The sequence below is a fragment of the Rhineura floridana genome, chromosome 8 (genome assembly GCF_030035675.1).
Source record: "Rhineura floridana isolate rRhiFlo1 chromosome 8, rRhiFlo1.hap2, whole genome shotgun sequence".
Classification (NCBI taxonomy): Eukaryota; Metazoa; Chordata; class Lepidosauria; order Squamata; family Rhineuridae; genus Rhineura; species Rhineura floridana.
In genome coordinates this window covers 118964911-118989713 of record NC_084487.1, presented here as the reverse complement: position 1 = coordinate 118989713, position 24803 = coordinate 118964911, and the positions used below count along the sequence as shown (strand labels likewise).

At 41.5% G+C, this 24803-nt stretch overlaps 1 protein-coding gene across 2 annotated transcripts; it reads left to right on the top strand.

The window, feature by feature from the left end:
- The first annotated feature begins 2850 nt into the window (after positions 1-2850).
- UCMA (upper zone of growth plate and cartilage matrix associated) lies at positions 2851-22970 on the top strand. 2 transcript variants are annotated; one of them, XM_061637869.1, is made up of 5 exons: positions 2851-2988; positions 3390-3458; positions 3600-3695; positions 13026-13124; positions 22036-22970. In XM_061637869.1, exons 1-5 carry the CDS (start codon positions 2931-2933, stop codon positions 22131-22133), a joined length of 420 nt encoding a protein of 139 aa, XP_061493853.1. In that variant the 5' UTR covers positions 2851-2930; the 3' UTR covers positions 22134-22970. The 2 variants fall into 2 exon arrangements, with proteins under 2 accessions (XP_061493853.1, XP_061493854.1); XM_061637870.1 differs by lacking the exon at positions 3390-3458.
- Positions 22971-24803: the final 1833 nt, after the last annotated feature.

Here is a 24803-nt window from a genome sequence, read left to right as displayed (position 1 = left end):
AGGAGATTGTGATGGTGTAGTTCTACTTGCTACTGCTTTATTTCCTGCCATGTGGCTGTAGTGATGGGCCTGCTCCATGTGAGGGAACATTTAATATATGAACTTGGGCTATGATCACGAGACAAGTAACAGCCCTAGGCTGCAAAAGCATTCTTCCACTTGGTCCTATCACTCACTGTATAAAATTCTCCTTTAAGAATCCTTCACCAGCTTCTTCTGAATACAAGCGCAGAGCTTGGAAAAGTTACTTTTTTGAACTACAGCTCCCATCAGCCTAATCCAGTGGCCATGTTGCCTAGGGCTGATGGGAGTTGTAGTTCAAAAAAGTAACTTTTCCAAGCTCTGCGTAGTAGCATTCAGCTCCTGCTGGGGTAAGAATATAGCATTAGATGCAAGACTACTTGTGCCATCCCAGTTCTTCATAGGTTAGTAACTTGTACACAATTTTGGAAGGTGATAAGCACTTAGTTGTAACTAAAGTACTGGTTCATAAACTCTGGTTTCAGAATAACCAGAGGACCCTGCAGACTACAACAAAAAATAACAGAGGAAAATATTAAAGAGGCAGAAGAGCCCTTGAACACTATATGTTGAAAAAGCAATGCACTAGCATTAAAAATTAGAATGAAAAGCAGCTTTCCTCTTCAAGTCGTACAAGCAGCTGCAATTAAAACCTTGGCACTGTGTTTGTTTCTCTCACATGCATGGATAGTGTTTGTTGTTTGGAACACAGCCACAGAAGACAAGTTCAGCTTTAACCAGAAGCCTCTCAAGTGATCTTCCACTGGTGGCCATATGGTATGAAAATCTATGAAAATGTGGTGAACCAGTAATGTCCTTATTTTTTCCAAGGAAAGCAGAATCAAGATCCACCACAGTCACCATATTTCAAGAGCCACTCAAGTAGAGAAAATATAAGGTTCAGATCTGTCCATTTTTGTTTGATATGGGAACATTATCCTCAGACTCTAGACATAGTCAGTGCTGAACAAACTCAGTATTTTCTTTCAAGCACTCCTGTACATTCCATAACCTGATTGCTGCCAATGCAGCATTTGAGAACTGGAACGGTACTTCTGAACATTGAACATTTACATCTCAACTCGGCAGCACCCAGACAGAACCCTTTTTGAAAAAGAATGCCCTCTTGTCTAAACCCTTTTCCCGTGGTGGTGGTAGTGGTTGTTATTTTTTGGTAAAACAGCAAACTTGAATAGATGACTCAAAACTGAACTCTCATCTTTACCAGAATTGCTTTATGGTTCAAAGGGCCCATCAAATCCAGTTTTCTGGTTACCAGGAATAGGGTTGGGTTTTTTTATTTGCCACCATTTTGGAATGCTGCCCCTGGGGAGGCTTGCCTGGAGAACTGTCTGATACATTTTTGTGACCGGGTGAAGACTTTTTTTATTTCTTTGGATCTCTCTCTCTCCCCCTCTCTCTTTAAACTGCTTTGGCTTCTCTTCTAGTTTTAATGATAATTGTTTATTAATTGCTTATTGTTGCTCACACGTAAGCACTCATTCCCCAGGTTGCATGGAAGAACCATATATACTGTACATTATTTTTAAAAAAGAGAAGTTGTTTTATTCTCACCTCTGGTGTACGGTAGAAGTAGTTTAAACATATATTTGCTGCCTTGATTTCAGGGTACATAAAAAGGTTGCGTCTGTCTTCACTTTCAAGTTGTCTGAGACAAAAGTGCTCATCCTGGACACATGCTTCTCTAGTCCAAGTGAAAACTCATGGATGTCACTGACTGCTAATAAGAGAGACAGTTAACTGTTAGCCCAAATCTGATATTTAATTTTAACTGTTGAAAGGTTAAATATAAATGTCCCCCATCATGTGGGCTATATGGTACTCAAAACACCTGTTTCTCAAGATTGTTTTTCCTGTAAATAGTTTGCTGATGAGGGAGATTTAATATGAAGCATTCACTGAATTGCATTGTTAAAGCAAAATAATATCACAGTGAGATTGTCACATTTACAAAGGAATCAGGCCTTCATAAGAAATCACTCACACAGATCATCATCATCAGTATATGACAATTATTTACACCGTGGCTATTTGTCTCCTCTAATAAAGTGTATCCAGATTTTACTAATCTTGGTACATTTCTACCACTTCCACCTTCCGCCTGAAAACAGTGAGGTCATAAAAGTGAAAAACTTGCTTTTCCATTTATTAGACGAGCTTAGTTCAGTAAGTGTACCTATCTACCTTTTCTCTTAGACACAGGTTCAGAGTTGCAGAGAGGGTGGGGGGAAAGACAAAGTTATTACTCTCATGCTATGCTTGTCTGCTTTCCAGAAGCATCTTGCTGGCCATGGCTGGAGATTTTCAGAAACAAAATATTGGATTAGGTGGTACTTTGGTCTGATTCACAAGGCTGCTCACCTTGTGACTTCAGATGCAAATGAAAACTGGACTCAATCAGACACAAATATTGCCTCTCCTAATGGACTGAAGTGGCAGCTGCTGCTACACTTGCCATCTATATGCCTTCAGCAACAATGTAGGCTTCTGATCATTCCTTGCATCGGTCAGTGCTTCCTCATCACCATTTTTGCAAATAAGATGACTTGTCTCCCGAGATATCCCCACATCGCTTGGTTGTTAATAACTCACTTACTCCAGAGTGCAATGTGTGTGCCGACGAGTGTCACAGAACTGGCATGATACACAATTCTTTCCACATTGATGTTTCCATGCTCACTTGAACCTGCCTATAGAGCAAGGACAGGAGCTCCCAAATCAAGTGCCATCCGAGGTCCCTCCTCTCTCCCTCCCACCCTAAGGGAAGATCCTCACTTTCTGCTTCATTTCTTAGAAGAAGAACAGGACCTTTTTCTTTTTCTTTTTGCAAGCACCTCTCCAAAAGTCACAGTGACATTCATTACTGTGCCAGCTGGAACACAGCAAAGATGGACTGCAGACAAGTGCTTTTTCTTTTCTGTCTCATGACTTTTGGGCTTCTGATTGGTATGTATGATTTGCAGTAATATCTATGAGGAAAGGTTGAATTTCAGCAAAGAATAATCTAAAGCCTACTCTGTTGCTATAGGGTAATGGATGGCAGCATTTGCCAGTTTAATGAGACTGAGAGACTTCCCCATCAGGTTACTTATTGCTAAAGGATTTTCAGCATCCAGCTACACCAGGAACTATTTTTGAACTGTGTCCAGGATATGGATTGGATCTTAATGCATTTGCTACCTGAAGCAGGTTGAAAAGCGTAACTACCTTAGGCAGATTATAATGAAAGGTTGGCAGGGCTTTAGCAGGTAGCAGTTTTAAATCCACATCTGTGATTTTCTCCAAGATATTCTATACTAACTTTTTCACTAAATTCAAAAGCTAATTTGTACATTTGCCTTGTCTAGTTCTTGAAAGAGGTGATACTGTGGCTGTGGGTTCCAAGAAAGCAGCAGCTGGAGAATTGAGGAAGGGAAGTAAGTTTCAAAAGTCATTGCTTTTGGAAAGGGAGAAAGAATATGAATAAGACATATGCTTGTTTTTAACACTTTTATAAATAACCTCCACACTCCCAGTTTCTCACCAGTGGTCAGACCCATTTGTTTCTCTGCTTCCAGGTGTGAAAAAGAGAATCTTCATGCAGGAATCAGATGCCTCTAACTTTTTCAAGAAGCGAGGCAAAAGATCTACCAAGTCCAGAGACGAGCTCAATGGTGAGACTATTTGGAAGATGATTATGGAAAGCTGAGATTTATTTAATGTTCCTTTCATCTCTTGGTGTGTGTTTTTTGGCAATTCCTAAATTGTCTGCCACACTGTGAAAGAATTTATTAACTGATCAGAGAAGAGTGGTTTTGGATCAGAAGAGATTCCTCACTTTTCTGATTTTGATACTAGGGCACACACGTATGCATTGGTTACTCTGTCCATTACAGTTGAATAGGATGATTCTTGATAAATAGGCGGTAGGATGTGAAAGGCTGGTGCAGGGATGGGAAAAAATGATAGCAGAAGGGTTAAAAAATGTACAGATTAGGCATCAGTAAAGGAAACACAATAAATTTAAGTCTGCTAATGGAAGTTAGCATTTGAAAAAAATTCTTGGTGGCTGGGGTTTTCATTTAATTTCTTAATATGCATATTTACTGGCTGAATTTCTAAATTAGCCAGGATGTTGCTCTGAAAATGGAAACAGCATTATCTGCCAAATGTATTTGAAAGTGAGGGGTGTTTCTTAACTAGTTAAACCATATACTGGTCTAGGGAGTAATTAGGAAGATATAGTGGGAGGTACAGGACAACGTGGTGAAGTTGCTATACCTAGTTGCAATACAGAAAGACCTGCTCTGACTGCTTTTGCAGTTTACTTACAGAAGAAGGCTGAACAGGCAATAGGTCTCAAGCATCAAACTGAAAGACCTGTTTTATTTGTTTATTTATTATTTGATTTATATCCCGCCCTTACTCCCAGCAGGAGCCCAGGGCAGCAATTTCAGCCCTCCTTGGTTGAACTGCAAACAGCATTGAGAGAAATGCACACCTGATGTCATTTAAAATAAAAAACAACCAAACACCCTTTTTATTTCTCCTGCAGTTGGGAAGGGCAACCAATCTACATGCCCAGCTAATGTCTAACAGAAGGCAAAGCCTCACAGATCACTCCATGGTAATGACATTCTGTTAAGACATACTCATTCAGCTAGCATGAAAGGTTGAAATTTTTAGAGTTTTAAATTTAAGGGCTTTAAAGACTCTTGGTATTCTGTTTCTTATATGATCCTCTGTATATGCTTTTTGTAGAGAATGTTGACTATTCTGTGGATTAAAAAAAATCTAAACTATAGTGGATACAGCTTACAGACCTATAAACATAGTATTATACCATGGCTTCCCCCAACTAATTTTCTGAGCTGGTTGAGATGCGTATGTCAGATGTCCCTCGTTGTTGCACAGAACTATAGGGGGAGGAGGAATGGCTAAGAAGCAGTTTAAGTCTGTGGTGTAGAAATGCCGTAAGAGGTATTGCTTGAAAAGTATAATGATTAATTCTGCCTCCTAGCAATAAGGGCTGGCTCAGACAATGTTGCCACCTTGGGAGATGAAGTTTTTTCCATCTCTCTCCCCTCCCTGGGTTTTTGCAATTTTGTCATTAGCTCAGTAACATAAAGCAAGTAGTGTGCAGCACTCCCCCAGGGCCAGCATGTAAAAACATGCCTAGACAGCTTAAGGGGTAAGCAGCCAGATCTTCCCCTCCAAGTTCTTGCACGCAAATGGCATAGCATAGCATAGCATAGAGACATATGCACACACAGTGAGGCACAAGAATGATGGAGCCTGTAGTTCATTTTCTCAGCATCCCCAGGACATCAAGCAGCTGGAACTGACTACTAAACAGGGGTGGAAGGATCTTTCCATTTCAGATCTCTCATTTTCTCATTTTTTTCAATCTTAAGTTCTGTTCTCCACTTTCCTGCAGCAATTGGCAATTAAAAAAAAATCCTAATGAAAATTCTGCAGCATTTTAGGGCAAATTTCTCTAAATACATTTTTAAATGTAATTTTGCCACCCTGGGCTTCTACTGGGAGGAAGGGTGGGATATAAATAAATAAGTAATGTGCAAATTTTTGCAAGCAGTTTCTCCTAATGTAATATTACTTTTGTATGTTTTTCACTAATATATGTATTCTTTTGTGCATACTTGCCCCTAATATATGCTTTTGCTTTTGGAATTGCTTTTAATATGTTTTTAAACCTTCTTTTTAAAAAAACATATGTTTTTAAACCTTTTTTAAAAGATGTTTTTAAAGCTTTTTTATTGGTTTTTATTTCTATTTTTAAAAAAATGTTTTTAAAGATGTTTTGTTTTAATATATTTTAAAGTCTGTTTTTATGATGTTTTAAAGTGTTTTTAGTGCTTTTGTTTGCTGCCCTGGGCTCCCACTGTGAGGAAGGGTGGGATATAAATCAATCAATCAAACAAACAAACAAATATGCATTTTTGTATACATTGTTTGACTGGAGAACTGCATCACAAAATCTGGATAAGTGTGCATTTTGAAAGATGGCTGTGTTTCATTTCTCATATTGTTTCAGAAAGGGCAAATTTGATAGATTCAGATTTAAATGAAAACTGACCCCAGTTTCTCCCGCATCTATACCACCAAACATGTCTGCCACAAAAAAACCCCTTAAGAAACAGTTCTTTTCTGGTTCTGAGATAATCATATACTAGACAAGACTCTCTGTTTTCTTACCCATCATATTTGCACAGCCAGCACATAAATGCATGAAAGAAAAACCAAACATGTGGTTTACTCATTGTGCAGCATGCCTTGCCAGAGCCTGAACCCTTTCCTTTGCATCTCTTCCCCACTGATCCATAACCTCAACTCAAGAGAATTCTATTATAATACAATTATTTGTTGTTATGTGTCTTCAATTACTACTTATGAATCAGTCACCTCCAATAGCATCTGTTATAAACCACCCTCTTCAGATCTTGTAAGTTCAGGTCGGTGGCTTCCTTTATGGAATCAATCCATCTCTTCTTTGGCCTTCCTCTTTTTCTTCTCCTTTCTGTTTTCCCCAGCATTATCGTCTTTTCTAGTGAATCATGTCTTCTCATTATGTGTCCAAAGTATGATAACCTCAGTTTCATCATTTTAGCTTCTAGTGATAGTTCTGGTTTAATTTGTTCTAACACCCAATTATTTGTCTTTTTCGCAGTCCATGGTATGTACAAAGCTCTCTTCCAACACCACATTTCAAATGAGTTGATTTTTCTCTTATCCCCTTTTTTCACTGTCCGACTTTCACATCCATGCATAGAGATCGGGAATACCATGGTCTGAATGATCCTGACTTTGGTGCTCAGTGATACATCTTTGCATTTGAGGACCTTTCCTAGTTCTCTCATAGCTGCCCTCCCCAGTCGTAGCCTTCTTCTGATTTCTTGATTATTGTCTCCATTTTGGTTAATAACTGTGCCAAGGTTTGATAATCCTTGACAAGTTCAATGTCCTCATTGTCAACTTTAAAGTTACATAAATCTTCTGTTGTCATTATTTTAGTCTTGTTGATGTTCAGCTGTAGTCCCGCTTTTGTGCTTTCCTCTTTAACTTTCATCAGCATTCGTTTCAAATCATTACTGGTTTTTGCTAGTAGTGTGGTATCATCTGCATATCTTAAATTATTGATATTTCTCCCTCCAATTTTCACACCTCCTTTATCTTGGTCCAATCCTGCTTTCCATGTATAGATTAAACAAATAGGGTGATAGAATACACCCGTCTCACACCCTTTCTGATTGGGAACCAATCGGTTTCTCCATATTCTTGTTGGCATGAGGCCTAGTAGTTTTCCATCAAGTCTGCAAAACTGTAACTAGGGGGGAGTTATGTCTTTGCCAGTCTGGGAACGGACAGTGAAGGCCGTTGTTATGGTAACCATCAAGATATAGACTGGGAAAGTTCTAACAGAGTCTGTGAGTTGTGTCCTTCTGCATCATGCCTCTGACCTGAGAGGCTGTCTTACTTTTGCTTTCGGAGAGAAATGTGCTGTAGAGCTAGAGGGGGGGGAAACGGCTGAAAAGCCTTAATGTCTTAATAAAAGACTCTTAACATGCTCTGAAGAAGTTTCTTGCTCAACTTAACTCCAATGTAATGTATGCTGTTTCACGCAACAACGCACACACACCAACAGGGGTTATGGGCCCAGATCCACAGCGCATTACACGGGAGTAAGTTGCTGGTCTGAACGGCAGACGGAGTTCCAAAGAGGGTGTGGGCGTTTATAATCTTGGCTCTATCGGATTCTCAACTGATGAGTGTGAGAGATGAGCCGTCGGCAAAACAGATGTGGGACGCGTTGCAGGATTTGACCCAAGAATGGCAGCGGAGACGGGAGGCGAAAAGAGCCGAGTCTATGGAAGCTGTCAGGAGGCAAGAGGTGAAAAATGCCGTGCCGAAGGATAATAAACAGGAGCAGCAACAGAGGCTGAAGGCTTGTTTTATTTGCGGAGATCGACGGCATCTACAGCGGGAATGTCCAGTCAAGCGCAACTCCAGGGACGGAGGCTTGAAGCAAGGCAGTGTGAACTTTGTTTGTAAACAGAAGTCTCAAGATTTACGACCTGTTAATTGGCTTCTTGACAGTGGGGCAAGCCATATATTAATTAAAGACAGAAGTTTGTTTTGCACTTCAGAAGAAGTGCAGGATTTTGTGCAACTTGCTGATGGATCACATAAACGGGTAGAAGCCCGTGGACTGGTGAAGTTTGACAAGCTTGGGATAATGTCAGATTGTTTGTTTGTTCCTGAATTGGCTCATAATATTTTGTCAGTGAGCAAACTGGTGAGTTGTAATTATTCAATTTTGTTCCACAAAGACCAATGTTTTGTAATGAGGGGAAATAAAGTGTGCATGCAGGGAAGCCTTAATGATTCACAGTTTGTAATAAAGAGCAGTCAAGCAGGGTGTGCTGTGTTAAATGCTGAGGCACAGGTACATCAGGGCTGCGTCCATGAATGGCATCAGAGGCTGGGGCATGCAAACCTTGACACGATAAAGAAAACCCCTTTGCACAGTGAAAACATGCGTTTAAAAGACTGTGGACAGTTAATGGATTGTGATGCATGTAATCAAGCTAAAATGACTATTGCACCAATAAACCAGGAGGCTGAGAGAACCACAACAGCTCCCTACCAGCTAGTTCATGTTGATTTATCAGGGCCAATAAATGCTTCACGAGGAGGTGCGAAATTCTTCATGGTACTGGTAGATGATTTTTCAAGATTTTGTCATGTTTTTCTGTTAAAGCACAAAAGTGAAGCTGAGCAGAAGCTGAAACTGTTCATTAAGAGAATCGAAACTCAACACGGCATCACGGTGGGGGCTATACACTTAGGCCAGGGAGAAGAATTCATGGGTAAAGCATTGCATGAAGTGCTGGCAAGTAAGAAAATAGCACTTAAACCTTCCACCGGGGTTGCAGAGAACAAAAACAGGGTGCTTGGGGAAGCAATGAGAGCCATGCTGATGGATTGCAGTTTAGGGAATTCTTTCTGGGCAGAAGCAATTCTTTATGCGAATTACATTCACAACAGGGTGTTACACAGTGCTATTGGAATGTCTCCTTATGATAAACTTACTGGCAGAAAGCCTAAAATAGAACACATTCAAAAATTTGGGGCAAGGTGCTGGATCCACATTCCACAGGGAAAAAGGAGGGGCAAGCTTGCACCCAGAGCACAGCAAGGTTTTGTTTTGGGATTTCAGAATGCATATTACAGAGTTTGGTGTCCAGAAACACAGCAGTTACTTCTGAGCAGAAGCATTAAAGTCTCAGAAAAGCCTTGGGATCAAAGGCAGACAGTTATTCTTACAGGGTCAAATGACAAACAAACACGAACACAATCACAGACATTTAAGCCAGATTTTGACATTAAAGTGGAAGGTACACAAATTCCTCTCAGAGATGCTTTGAATGAGCTCATTTGTGGAAAACGCAGATCAAAGAAACGAAAAGCTGAGGAAATAGAAGATCCTGGGCACGTGGTGCCAAGCACAAGCACAAATGGGGGGAGCAGAGAGAGCCGAAGCTCTGGTTCCTTTAAGACGCTCTACAAGAGCAAATTTAGGCAAACCGCCTGAAATATTTACCGTGGGGTTAGTATCCAGTCCTGGAATGCATAAACTGGTGGAAATGGATGCTGACACTTTGTATTTGACATGTGTACAACCAAAGTTTGAGTGAATAAAGTTTTGAACTGTACTGAGATGTAATTTTGAACTATACTGAACTGAAAATGTATGATGCAATGTATTGAAATGTATTGCAAGAGGTATTGTAGAAATGTATTACTGTATGACTATGTATTGTGGAGATGTATTGTGGAGATTTTTTTGTAATTGACAGACATGATGGGAAAAAGGGGGGCTTGTTGGCATGAGGCCTAGTAGTTTTCCATCAAGTCTGCAAAACTGTAACTAGGGGGGAGTTATGTCTTTGCCAGTCTGGGAACGGACAGTGAAGGCTGTTGTTATGGTAATCATCAAGATATAGACTGGGAAAGTTCTAACAGAGTCTGTGAGTTGTGTCCTTCTGCATCATGCCTCTGACCTGAGAGGCTGTCTTACTTTTGCTTTCGGAGAGAAATGTGCTGTAGAGCTAGAGGGGGGGAAAACTGCTGAAAAGCCTTAATAAAAGACTCTTAACATGCTCTAATGCTCTGAAGAAGTTTCTTGCTCAACTTAACTCCAACGTAATGTATGCTGTTTCACGCAACAACGCACACACGCCAACAATTCTGTCCTTACAGTGGCCTCTTGTCCAGAGTATAGGTTGTGCATCAGGACAATAAGATATTGTGGCACCCCCATTTCTTTTAAAGCATTCCATAGTTTTTCATGATCTACACAGTCAAACGCTTTGCGGAAATCTATAAGGCACAGGGTGATTTCCTTCTGAAATTCCTTGGTCCATTCAGTTATGATCTCTGGTGCCTCTTCCTTTTCTAAATCCAGCTTGGACATCTGGCATTTCTCGCTCCATATATGGTAAGAGCCTTTGTTGTAGAATCTTGAGCATTACTTTACTTGCATGGGATATTAAGGCAATAGTTCGATAATTACTGCATTCCCTGGGATCCCCTGTCTTTGGAATTGGGATATATATTGAACGCTTCCAGTCTGTGGGCCATTGTTTAGTTTTCCATATTTGTTGACAGATTTTTATCAAACTTTGGACAGATTCAGTCTCAGTAGCTTGTAGCAATTCTATTGGTATGCCATCTGTTCCTGGTGATTTGTTTCTTCCAAGCATTTTAAGAGCAGCTTTCACCTCACATTCTAAAATTTCTTTTTCTTCATCATATGCTTCCTCCATGAATGAATCTGTTATCCTTGCATCTCGTTTATAGAGTTCTTCCAATACCAATTATAGCTATATTGAAAAACAACAAAATCAATGCACAGGATCACTGAAGTAGCATATTAGTAATCTTTTTTTAATACCTTTGACTTCAATCATGCAAGGAACAGCCAGTGTGATGCACCTTGATAAGGGATAGTTGAGCGGTGTGGAAACCCTCATGTAGTTTGAGGCAGCACCCTGGACAGGTCCTAAGCCTTCATTCCAGTACAGATCTTCCTACCAGATAGTGACAGACTGACATAAGAGGAAAGGTTCCATTCTCTCTTTTAAGAACATCACTCAGAGGTCAGTCTTCACTGAGCTGTTTATAGAATCTGCAGAATTCAGCATTGAAGCTTTTGCTGGATCGGACTGCTACAGAATAACAGAATGCAGGTATTGGTTTGCATATAGGATTACTCCTCACCCCCAAATAAAATCCTGCACATTAAAAAAAATGTACTAGCATTGTCTGGGAGATGGCCAAGCAAAACATTTATTCCTGACATGCTGTTTTTCTACATATCAGGAGTACTTTCTAAGAACATAAGAACATAAGAAGAGCCTGCTGGATCAGGCCAGTGGCCCATCTAGTCCAGCATCCTGTTCTCACAGTGGCCAACCAGGTTCTGGTTCTGTGGGGGATTATCTATCCATCCATCCATTAAAAAAAATAACTGGGTTGTATCCAACTAAATTCTACTCAGAGTAGACCCATTAAAATAAATAACCTCTGTTTTTCTTGTTCATTAATTTCAGTGGGTCTACTCTGAGTATGACTAACATTGGAAACACCTTTATGCTTTCAGTCAAACAAAACCTTTCCTATTTGATTCTGCAGACTGTATAAACTGGCCCTGAAGGGCCACAAAATGAGGAAGCATTACATTCTTCCCAGCACCATTGCCTATGCTCTGTTTGCCTTAAGGATCAGAGGACCATGCCACATATTACATATTATAAAAGTAAATCCAAGTTTCCCATAAAGTGTATGGCTGCAGCTCCCTGCTGAGGCAGCCTCCCTGGCTTCCCGAGTATAGCTGAACGTAATGTGTTTGCGAACACATTTGCCACATTCACAATTAACATTGAGGCGTATGTGCAAACATTTAACAGCCCAAACCCATAGATGTTCATTCACAAGTAAGACCCACTGAGTTCCATGGGGCTTTCTCCCATGTACCTGCACATAGAATTATAGCACTAGGTGCATACCTAAAAGTGTAGGGTGTGAAATGTTCCTTGCAGAGTCTTCGCATAGAACTATGAGAAAGCACTACCACTTTTCCAACAACATTATATTATGTGATGACTTTTGCTGAGCCTCCAAATAAGTTGGAGTAGAATTGAACACTCCTTCCCCGAGTTTGTGTCTCAGCAACAAATATACTGCAATGTAAACAATTTCAAGCTATTGGGGTCTCATCTGATGTGTCATTGTGATAGCTGCCTTTTAATGATCAACTGGGGTCATGAAGAGTGTCATGAGTATGCTGAAGTGCAAGTATTCCAATATACATAGAATTGCCTGAGGTATCAGAAGGCCACTCAGTTCTAAATCCATGCCACAATGTGGAATCATTTACACACTAAATCCTCTCAGATTAACCCCTCGCAATTCAGAATGCGTTATGTTAAAATCAGAATACAGGTTTATAAAAGGTATCGCAGATCAAAAACCTCCTGAGGATGAAAGTGAACCATGCAAGCCATGCTGCTCACTACAATGGGAAGCAAAATAAGGTGGCTGGTTTGGAAACTGTTAAATATTACAAGTTTGGATTGTTTTCGCATACTTATTCCGAAGACACATAACTCTTGCTACGTAAAGGGGTTTTTTGGATTTTACTTGGATTAGCTTTCAAATAGCTGGGGTTAATCCAATAATTGGATAGTGTTAGTTAATGTCATTTTCTATTTTAAAATATAAAAGTATATTGGGACTTGCACATGGCATGTGAGCTGGAGGCTATCCATTTTGGGTCCACAGTAAAGCCAAAGAGATGCCACTTAAAGACTTACAGTCAAGAGAGGTGATAGAAACTTTATATTGAAGTGATTCAGTAACAAAGCATCCTCCAGTTCCTTTTAAGGCCTGCTGGCTAATATTATGCATACCTTTTAATGCAGCGGAGACCCGCCAGATGCTGGCTGCAGATGAACAAAGGAGGGAGTACTATAAGGAGCAGAGGAACGCGTTTGAGAACTTTGTTGAGGAAGAGCGTGATGGTAAGACCACAGGGGGTTTAGCCATAACAACAAAAGGGGAGTTAGATGTTTTCCATGATTTTGGGGCACCTTTGATCATTGCAGTTCCCCAGTAGAGCAAAGTTTGTGTATTGATATCCTAGCAATCTGCAGGGCACAATGAAGAAAGGGGAAGATTAGGGGAGGCACCACTGTATCCCTTAAACCAAGGAATGGTCTTCCAGATGTTGTTGGGGTCCCACCAGCCCCAGCCACCATGGTCGGGGACGATGGGAGATGTAGTCCAGCAACATCGATAGTGTGTGCGGCTACAGGTTAGCCACGCGTGCTTGAAATAAATGCCTCCTGGATGCTTCCTTAACTTAAATTCTGGCTTGGAGTGACGATAGTAGGGTTCACTTGAAGTCCAAGTGTTGCTAAGGAAGGAATCTTTCTTTGCTTTCAGGATACTGTTGCAAGAGGCTCCATTTCATGAGATTTTATCTATAGTTTTTTAAGATAATTGTTCTTAACATGTGAGTTACTTAATACTGCTAGGATGCACACAACAAGCTCCTTCTTGTCTAAGGTTGCCAATTGTTCTGATTTCGTTAGGGCTGTTCAAAAGAACACAATCATGTCTTGAATTTTAAAAGGAACTCTGAAAGCATTTTGAGAGGTGGGCAGAGAGAGAGAGAGAGAGAGAGAGAGAGCAGCTAAAGTCTTCTAAATATTACCTTTAGCTGTTAAGTTCCAGTATCTTGTGCATAGGTAGTGCCCTGATGCGTTTATCTGCTGTCCAGAGGCAGTAGCTATTTTGTTAAATTGGCAAGGGTGGCAGTTCTGATTCAGTTTCGACACCCCTGTCAAAACGAACATTTGGATGGAGTTTTCTATTGCCGTTATCTGACTGTAGCTTTTCTCAGGCCCCATAAAAAATGCCTTGAATTTCCTGACACCTTCCCTCCCTCCAGCTCCCCAAAAAGCAATATAGCATGATGCTAATCAGTACCATCCTGGCTAGTGCTCCTCTGGATCCAACCAGTACTGACTGAACACCTGACAGTGGATCCTCTTCTGGCAGTTATATTACTAGCCCAATAGTAAATACAGTTGAGTTTTTAAATGCACCGGAGCCCTACAAGAAAATGAAATTAAGCTTGTTTGCTCTCTCCTACACTATGAAGTGCACAACAGACCATGGCTGCCTCTGCCATGCACCAGGGTGAAGCAACCTGCTCCAGGCAGTACCTGATAGATTTGTATTTATTTTATTTATAAGATTGATATCCTGCCCATCATCACACGTAGAATGGGTCACTCAGAACAAAAATATAAGTAATACAATTTTAAAACCCCAAACTGCAAAATATTGCAATCCTTCAATCCAGATGTACTATTATCCAAAAGCCTGCCGAAAGGGAAACACCTTCAGTTGGTGCCAGCAAACATACAGAGTAGGGGCCATTCAGAGATCCGAGGGAAAGAGGACTCCACAGTTGGGGTGTTACTGCCAAGGAGACCCTCTGGGGAGTCGTTGCTTTTTTTTTTTACCTCTACCAATAATGATATACTCAAAAGGACCTCCCTAACTGACCTCAGAGCCTGGACAGGATTGTATGGGGAAAGGCGTTCCTTGATGTACCCACGTCCCAAGCTGTTCAGGACTTTGTTCCTTGGCATTACAGCCTTGAATTGGGCCCACTGACTAACAAGTAGCCAGTGCAGATTTTTTTAAGAGCCAGAGTACCATGGTCCCTTGCCGATGTTCCTGTTAATTCTCTAGCCCAGCCTTTCCCAACCAGTGTGCCTCCAGATGTTGTTGGACCACAACTCCCATCTTTCTTGACGATGATGGGAGTTGTGGTCCAACAACATCTTGAGGCACACTGGTTGGGAAAGGCTGCTCTAGCCGCTGCATTCTGTCTTCAAGGTAGCCCTAGAGCAAATTGCAGTAACCCAAACAGGAGGTTACCAGGTGTCATGGCCCCGTCAGAGGACTCCTCAGATGAGGACGACTCGGGAGTAACAGCAGCAGACCCAGGAGCAGCAGACTCAGAAGGAGACACGGAGGAGCCTCCTGAGAATCCAGCTCCTTCTCCTCCTCAGCTGCAGAGCACCCCAGATACAGCAGAGTCCCTGCAGCCAGACACAGACAGTGAACAGGATACTCCCCCCTCACCTGCAGAACGTAGACAGCAGAAGGTCAGGCAGAAGAGAGGCAGGCCTGTCTCCTTAAGGCCCAAATGCTGAGGACTCACACCTGCTGTCAACCTTGCTCTTGATACGGCACACCTTGGCTGCAGCTTGTTGCTGACTGCAACGTCAGGCGTGGCTTGTGTGTTCCTAGTTTCCTGGCACCCTCTTTCGGACTGACCCCTTGGCACTTGATCCCGGACCTCTACTGACCTCACTTCTGGACTCCTGACTCGGCAAGTACGCTTCGGACAAGCCTGGCCCTTATCAGCTCCCCTCCTCCTAGACCTGGCAGATTTATGACCAGACTGCCGGCTAAGGACTTTGCTTCCCTGCCAACCACCCAGGAATTTCCAGCCCCCCCACCGGCACTGCTGATGCAGTATAGAGCTGACACCAGGCATGGATAAGTGTGGCCAGGTTATTCCTATCTAGGCACAGCCAGAGCTGGAAAAAGAAACTCTGAACCACTGAGGCCACCACAGTAGAACTGAGGAACAATTCTGGGACTTAGGCACACCATTCTGCCACTAACAGCCATCCAGCTCCAAAGAGGTGATGAAACTGGAACTAATCACAGGATAGGATACCCATAGCATATTAATATTGCCTAAATAACACACCTGTTAAGAGCATGGCCCTTAATAGCTATTATTTCCCAGCTTTGCAGAGCTTGAGTGAACATGGAAAGCCCTTAGCACAACATGTTAAACCAAACTTTTTTTTGTTAAATGAATTTGACTGTGTTTTGAGAAGGCTATGTTGATAACTCATCAGGCAAATCTGAAATTGAAAATGAGAAACTCAGTGGAAAACCCAGTGGGAGAGATGAGAAGCAGGACTTCTATCAGCTTTGCTGAAAGACCAGCTTCATCAAGCATCTCATGCCCCTGACCTATTTCCAGCTGCTCATTATACAAATTATAATTTAACTTTAAAAATTGGCACCTGAGTTTGTTTGTTTTCCTCTTTCCTTTTGCAAACCTGCAGGTAGGGACTGCCCTGTTTTAACTGAAGCCGTGCTGGGAGTCTTTTTGGCTGAAAAGTGGGGTACAAATGTTCTAAACAAAATAAAAAAATAAATAGGGAATAAATATCCTAATAAATAAGAAATCACACTTCCTTTAAAAGGGCAAGAATTCACATGCAACTTGCTTATTAAATGGCTTATTAATTGAAATAAGGTTAGAATAAGTGATGCCAACTTTTTTTCCTAATCAGGCTTCTGTGTGTTTAATGGGGTTGCCAGTTTTACTGGTTGCCACTGCTTCTCTGCAACAATTGGTTAATTAGGTGACATCAGTACCTAATGCCCTACAAACACGTTAGATCATGGGCAACTGGTATGACATGGAGTGGCTTCTGAATTCCTGAAAGTGAGCATCAAGATCCGTGTGAACAATTGCCTTATGTTTTGATTGCTTCTCTCAACCACAAATGAAAGTACTTCTTCCTATACCGATGTTTTCCTTCTAACGAAATTATGTTGCTTTTAACAGTACAGCCATGTCACAGGGGCAGGGAACATGAATATGAGAGGACATTTTCAGTCAGATCTTGTTCTCTGGCATTCCAAGTACTGACCAAAGAGAATGCTGCTCTTTCCATGGACTGTGCATGTCTGGTGTGTTAACTAAAGTGAAGCAGACAGGAAAATCCAGGTGTTTTTTCAGGGGTTCCCTTTCCCTATAATGGTGGATATTCTTGAAAAATACTGGTAGTGCCAAATTTCTAGATATTTTGAAGCTAGAGTAGCGGGAACTCATTTTTGTCCATGATTTTTCTATTCTAACAGCACAATCTCGTCCTTTTCTTCTCAGAAGTAAGCCCAACTTAGTTCAATCAGACTTACTCCCAGATAACTATGTATAAAATTGCAGCCTTAGAATATGAAAATGTGCACATAAAATTGTAATGTTTGATGTACTTATGAAATTTAAAAGGATGGATTTCTTAGTTTGAACTTAGTATACCATAAAGATTTTATTGTTATTAAATTATTAAAATTAGTAATAATTTAAATCTTAAGGTCTTAAAATGTGAAGACCAGAAAATCATAAATAATCAGGGACCTCACTGGTTTGAATACCCACGGATAACATATGTAACAAAGCTGCAACTTTTCCCATTTTTTAAAAAAGCCAACAAAATAGATGTTTGATTTCTATTGTATACATTTCTAAGAACTTTATTGTAAAATATAGCAAGTGAAGAACTTACAATAAAATGTGTACAAATTTGGAGGGACTCCATTTGGAAATAACTGTGCATTAATTTGAGAGTAAAATTTTTATGAAACATATATAATCAATACGAATCAAGTTATAAGAAGATCGATTTTGACTGAACATCAGGAAAAACTTTCTGTTACGAGTGGTATGACAATGGAACCAATGACCTAGGGAAGTGGTGGGTGTGACGTTCCCACCTTTGGCTCCCCCTGTCAGGTTCCCACCTGTTTGTGGCTACCGCCTTTCACTAGGCACCACCTCAGGACACCACCAGTCAGGATCGTCGTTTTTATTTTTTCTCACTCCGCTCTAGCACAGATCTCACAAGATCCCACTGCTAGGCAGCACCACCAGCCACTCCCTGTAAACAATACTGCTAGAGACTTTGCCTCAGTCTCTCTATAGCTTATTGTTACTTTGTGTCTGGGTGCCCTTGTTGTCCACAATCCCCCTGTATATTTCTCTATAAAGCATACAATCCTGGGTTGCTCTGGATACTTGACGATGTTACAATTTCTTCCTTCACCGCTGCCACCATTAGATACAGTTTCCCTTCACCCTTGGTAATTACCCTGCCCTCCCTTCTGGTCTGTATATCCCCAGCCAAGGATCAGGCCTTTGGTAAACCAAATAAAGTATTTATTTGATAACACTAGGAAATAACAAGATTACTTTAGGAATGTTTAACAAGCGTATGGTTTCATATAGTGTCACTCTTTATGTTTCTGGTCGTATATATACTGTCTAAATATCAGCCAAATATAATCCAACCCTCAACCAACTCATCCAAATAACTCTCCACAAACGACTCTCCAACCACTCTCACCAACCGACCACCCTCTCAACTCTCATCCTCCCATTTATACCTTGAATTGTCATGGGTCCTCACTTGTAGATGGTCTTAAAAATATACTGTTGGTGAAGAGCTTAACAAATGCCTCAATATTTTACAGCACTTCTCTATGGTTACATTTGCACATCATGATAAACTATGAAGTATGGTTCATCCTTTACTAAACCATACTATGCACAAGCCCTCCTGGGTCACTCCTCTGTTCTCCCATTCGGACAAACAAACCATGGACCGGCTGGCATGACATTACATCCAAACCCACAATCATAGCTCATTTGTGTGAAACAAACCACAATTATGGGTTGAGATGTAACACTAAGCCAGCCACTCTGTGGTTTGTTGCCCTCCTAGAGGAAGTGAGGAGTGAAGCAGGAGGGCTCAGGCTGCACGTACTTGCATGGTTTATCAAAGCATGCGTCATGGCTTAGTATTGCATGTGAATGCAGCCTATGAGGTAAAACAGGTGTTGAAGGCCACAACATAGTCAATATTTTCCTCAGTTTTCTTCTCTCTGTTGATAGGTAGAGTGGGGGAAATTGACATTCACTAGCATGAACAATCAGTGTATTTTTTCCATAGAATCAGGATCTGTTATTAATATCTGTTATCTCCATATGTTTGTTATGTTATGTTTTATAAGCCACCTCAACCCTGGGAAAGAGGAGGCTGGATATAAATAGATTTGTGATGGTTGCAGTACGTCCAATTCATAAAAAGGCATATCTACGGAATATATATTCATTTTATACCCATTGCTACCCCCAAAGAATCTTGGGAATTGTGGTTTAGTAACTTTTTTTTTAAAATCCCAATACCCTTTTTGTACTTAGACAGAAGTCCACTTCATACTCTCATACATACATCACAGAAAAGTCCTGTGGGCTGAAACATGTAAGGAGTATTACGAATGGCACATACACATTTTTTATCTGGAGTGCTTGTATGAATCTGCACCATGAAGCTATGTAATCATGCTTCCTCCACCTGACTCTGGCCTTGAGGCTGCTCTACAAGGAGAACTGGGCCTTAGTCCAATCTCTGTTTCAAGAATTTGGGCTTATCCACATGAGAGCATAACTTCATGCTAAAGATGCTCTTTTTACCTCTGTTTTCTGTTTACACCATCTACAGTAAGAGATCAATGCCAGCTGCAAAGTGTTTTCTAGTCACACGTGACGGAAAGCATCAATCACAGTTTCCTAAAGACCACGCCCTCTAATTTAACATTTCCACTCCCTCTGTTTATCAGGCAACCGAGCATGCTCAGTTTGTTCTACCAGTAAGTTTCATTTAAAACAACAACAACCCAGAAGTGTATTTTCACTGGTACAATACAGATGAAATACAAATCTTTGAGCAGTGTTATGCTTTTGTGCACAAGTTAGGGGGGGAAATAAAATATAGGCACTGTTTGCAGCAACATAAAAGAAGCTTGCAGAACGGGAGAGAGAAGCAGAAGTTTCTCTTCATCCCACAGGAAATTAAATGAAAGAAGGGAGGAGGAGGAGGGAGTGGGCGTGGAGAGGGGAATGATTGACACACCCACGTAAAAGCATCGGAGCAAAGCGTCTGCAAGCCCTAGAGATAGGGAGTGAAAACTTTTTTTCCTTCCCTTTTTGGATTATCAGAGGATTGAATTAACATGGATTTACAGGGGAGAAACTGTGTGATAGCTTCTGTTTGCCAGTAACATCATGTGAACCATGCAAATTAAAAGGGAATGCAAGTAGCAACAGACACACAGTAAAACACTGTGTAGATGAGCCCCAAGTCTTAAACCAGGCACCTTGTTACAACATGTGCTCTTGGCAACCTGAGTGTGTGAACTTGCCACCCACGTGTCCCATGAAACACACCTTCTTGAGAGGAGGGGGATCTTTTGCTAGGGATAAAACAAGTGCTTTGCCCTGAAGTGTGCCTAAATGGTGCATGTATAACCCAAGAAATGCAGCTCCAAACCAAAATAAAGCAAACCTTGATTTTATTGAGAGAAAGAGAAGAATAGCATTACAAAATTACTGGGTGCGTGGCAGCTTAACCATTAATATCCTAACCCATTCATAACTTTAAACCAAAGAGATCCCATTACTATAAAGAGTGACAGGTAGGACAGATGACCTATTCTAGGCCCAGGAGTGGGCAGTTGAATACAGCTGGAGTGAGGTGTAAGAGCTCTGAACTGAAGTCAGGAAGGAACCTGCTTGCCCTCAAGGATTGGGCCAAGGCTCAGGCTCCCTTCCTGGTTCCGTTCCTGCAGTCTTACCTTTTACATGTGATGGAGCGCAGATCACCATTTGCCCCCTGTGATGTTCCTGTATTAATGTATATATGGTAAGTGTTGTTTGTATAGAAGATATGTGGTAAGTGGAATGAAAGAGGGGGGGAGTAAATGAGCAGTAGAATGCTAGATGATTGGCTGAGTGTTTGGATGGCTGAGAGTATAAATGGAAGGATGACAGTTGAATCTAGGTGGACGTGAGTGGGTTGTTTGAGAGGTGTTTGGTGGACGTTAGTGGGTTGTTTTGGTGGAGTTTGGAGGTGGGTGTGAGTTGGTGTATGTCAGGAGAGTGTGGAGAAAGAGGGAGGTGGAGTTCGGATTAGTAATAAGTCAAATATCACAGTAATAGATGAAACCATAAGCTTGTAGATCACTATCAAAGTTATCTTGTTATTAATGTTATTTAATAAATACTATTTTGGTTTACCGAAGGCCTGATCCTTGGCTGGGGTTTCACAGACCAGAAGGGAGGGTAAGGTAATAACCAAGGCTGAAGGGAAACAGTAACAAATGGTGGCAGCGGTGAAGAGGAGAAGATAACATTATAAGTATCCAGAGCAACCCCGAGTTATGAGTTATCTGCATTGATACAAGGGGGTTGGGAACAGCATAGGCACGCAGTCACGAATGTAACCGGATAGAGAGACTCAGGTAAGGTCTCTGGGAACATTGGTTGTAGAACGTGACTGGTGGTGCTGCCTAGCAGGGGGATCTATTGAGATCTGTGCTAGAGCGGAGAGAGAAACCATAAAAAAGGACAGTCCAGACTGGTGGAGTCCCTGGTGGTGCCTAGTGAAAGGCAGTAGCCACGAGCAGGTAGGAACCTGACAGGGAGAGCCAGGGAAGGGTGTCACACCCCCTTCCTAGATTCAAGCCTCTTTTTAAAAGTCTTTTTCTCTCTCACACCCCTGCAAAGGTGGGGCCTGGGTATAAGGTGATTGTGTGTGTATATGTGTGTGTGTGTGTGTTTCTTGCTGACCCTGAGAAACTCAGGCTACTTTTTTGAACAATGGAATGATTCTGCTGCTCATGAGGGAACTCTGCCAAGGAGAAGATAACTTTATTTCAGTTTCTCTTAGTTATTTTTGTTGCTTCCAAAACGGCCTTGTTGTCCTTCCACAATACCTCAGGACTGCATAGCCAGCCATACGAAGGGGGGGGTATAGGGTGGGAGTTATAGTTCCAGGCCTTGCACCTCATAACAACCTCAGCTAATCTGCTGGTTTTTCTGATGCTATCCCCAAGCCTGGCATGGTCAAAAGGCTTTTGGAAATGTCTGTATCTGCATTTTTAAAAAGTTTGTCCATGCAGATACATAGAACTATCAGTAAACAGGCAGTGTAGCTTTGTTTGTTCTTTTTAAAAGAGCTTTTAACATTTTTCTCTCCTCTACAGAACAGGATGAGAGAAGCCGAGAACAGATTGAGCAGTGGCGTGAGTACCATTATGATGGCCTCTACCCACCATATCTATATAGCCGGCACATCGTTTAACGCAAATGGGAAGAATGGAGTCCACAAAACAATACAAACTGGAAACCTCTGCTGAGCGTGCAATTGGCAGTACTATTATCCTATTTGAAGTCATGGTCACATCGATCTCTCTCTATTGGCCCTACTTCATCAGTCCTCATATTAGTATCGACATGGCTCAGAGAGTGCTGCTTTGCCTCCATCATGAAGCACTAGTATGTAGACGCCTCTAGCCCTCAAAGAGCGGGGCAACGTTATGCAGGCAAGATTGCATCTTTCAGCCCTGTACACATCTAAGCAGCTCCTTTTAGAATAGGGGTAGCTAACCCTCTGGTTGTGGGGGCTGAAGCGGCCTGCAAGCACATTTTTCTGGCTCTCCAAGATCCCATTGATTGTAGAGACAGCAAAAAAGGGGGGGAAAGTACCTCCCCCCCCAATCTAGCATGCTGTTGGAGATGCAAATCACCCCCTTCTCAGTCATCAACTTGATCATTTGATGGGTGGGAGGGGGTGGTCACCTCTCCTCCTTAGCTGATCTGCAAAGATGAGGTGAGGGGTGTTGTGTGCCTGAGTACAAGTGTGCATGCCCTGTGAGAGTGTGGAGTGGCCCACCCATTGCTGGCTTGCAGTTCCCAGTGGGTTAGTCAAGGGTAAAAGTGGCCTTTGGGATAAAAAAGCTTAACTACCCTTGGTTTAGCAGCATTCTAGAATAAGCACTGTATGTTGATGGGGCCATTGAAAAGAAACTATGCCAGCTTCTGCTGTATCTAGAGCATTTCAAATGATTTTAGGCTATGGGGCAAAGAGTACTGTCTTACCATTGTATTCGTTTATTAAATATATATTCCCCTCTTGCAATCTCTTTCCTTAGTTACATTTGTTTATTACTACATTTATATTCCACCTTTCCTCCAAGGAGCTCATGGTAGTGCACCCGCTTCTTCCCCTCCCTAGTTTTTCCTCTCAACAACCCTGTGAGGTAGGTTAGGCTGAGAGACACTGACTGGCCCAAGGTCACCCATTGAGCTTCAGGGCCGGGGTGGGACCTGATCTATCCCAGCTCCTAGTACAACACTGTAGCTACCCCACCACACTGGTGCTCAAATAAGTCTTTTACTTATTTATCACTGCGTTCAAGTCATACAAAGCATGTCCTTCACATAGAAAACTAGATGTCAAAGAGAAGCGCTCTAGCCTAGCTTTCTCCCCAACATACCTGTTTTATACGTGTAAGGAATTTATTTGGATGGAGGGGCATTTCATCATGAAAACTCCCACCTGACATCTCAAACTGTTCAGCCCAGGCATGGGGTTACCACCCCAGCAAGAACAAGCTCTAAATTAGGTTTGGACACAATGTCTGATGGCTAAACCTCAGACAAATTTCACAAGTAGGCACTTTTATAAGAGACGGGGTGTGTGTGTGGGGGAGAGACATGCTGGTATTATGGTAACAGGGAGGCACATATTCCTTCCCAGAGCATCCACCAGAATTTCCCGTTCTCATCTAGGGCTGGGGGAGAAATTCAATTTAAATCCACATTTGAAGGTGAATCTGCCAAAAATGTGAACTGAAACACAGCCATCCTTCGAAATTCACACATCTCCAAGTTTTGCTGTGCAGTTCCTCCCCCAAGTAATGTATACAAACGGTCATATATTGAGGAAAGCGTGCGTACAAATGCATATATTAATGAAAATAACATGCAAAATGCATTATATTAGAGAAAATTACTTTGCAAAATGTGTTTACTAGGAGAAATTCACACGAAAATGCTGATGAATTTCTATGATTAAAAAAAACAAATTGCTGCAGAACTGTGGAGAACTAAATATAAAATTGGAAAATGGAGTAGCTAAGAGAACTGAAGTTAACAGATCCATCCATTCCTATTCTTAACTTAACATTATACTGAGTCTGGCACCAGGCTAGCCAGCATCTTGTCTCTTGATGCAGTAGCACCTGCTGTGCTAAAGCAAGGCAGCCATGGCATGCCCTCCAGTTGTAAACCAATGCTTCCTATTTATTTATTTATTTATTATTTCAATTTATATACCGCCCTTAGCGAAATAGCTCTCAGGGCGGTGAACAAACAAAATAAAATACAATATATCATAATAAAAATACAAAAACATATACAAACAAACAACGAAAAGCACAGCAAAAACAAAATAAATACTACAAAAATTAAAATACAGATTAAAAGATTAAAAATGTTAAGAAGATTAAAATGCCTGGGAGCATAAAAAGGTCTTTACCTGGCGCCGAAAAGATGGAAGTGTAGGCGCCAGGCGTACCTCTTTGGGGAGGCTGTTCCACAACTCAGGGGCCACCACAGAAAAGGCCCTAGATCTCGTAACCACCCTCCGGGTTTCCCGATGGGTTGGTACCCGGAGGAGGGCCTTAGATTCTGAACGAAGTGAACGGGTAGGTTCATAGCGAGAGAGGCGTTCCACAAGGTATTGAGGTCCCACGCCATGTAAGGCTTTATAGGTCAAAACCAGCACCTTGAATCTCGCCCGGAAGCAAATAGGAAGCCAGTGCAGACGCACTATGTACATATGGTGTTTTCAAGATTTATTTATTCATTTACAGCTAATGAGAAGAGCAAGAAATGTGAAAAGCTAATATTGTTAATTGTTCCTCTGGAAAGAAATCCAAAAAGTTCTGGGCAACTCTGCAAAGCCTCT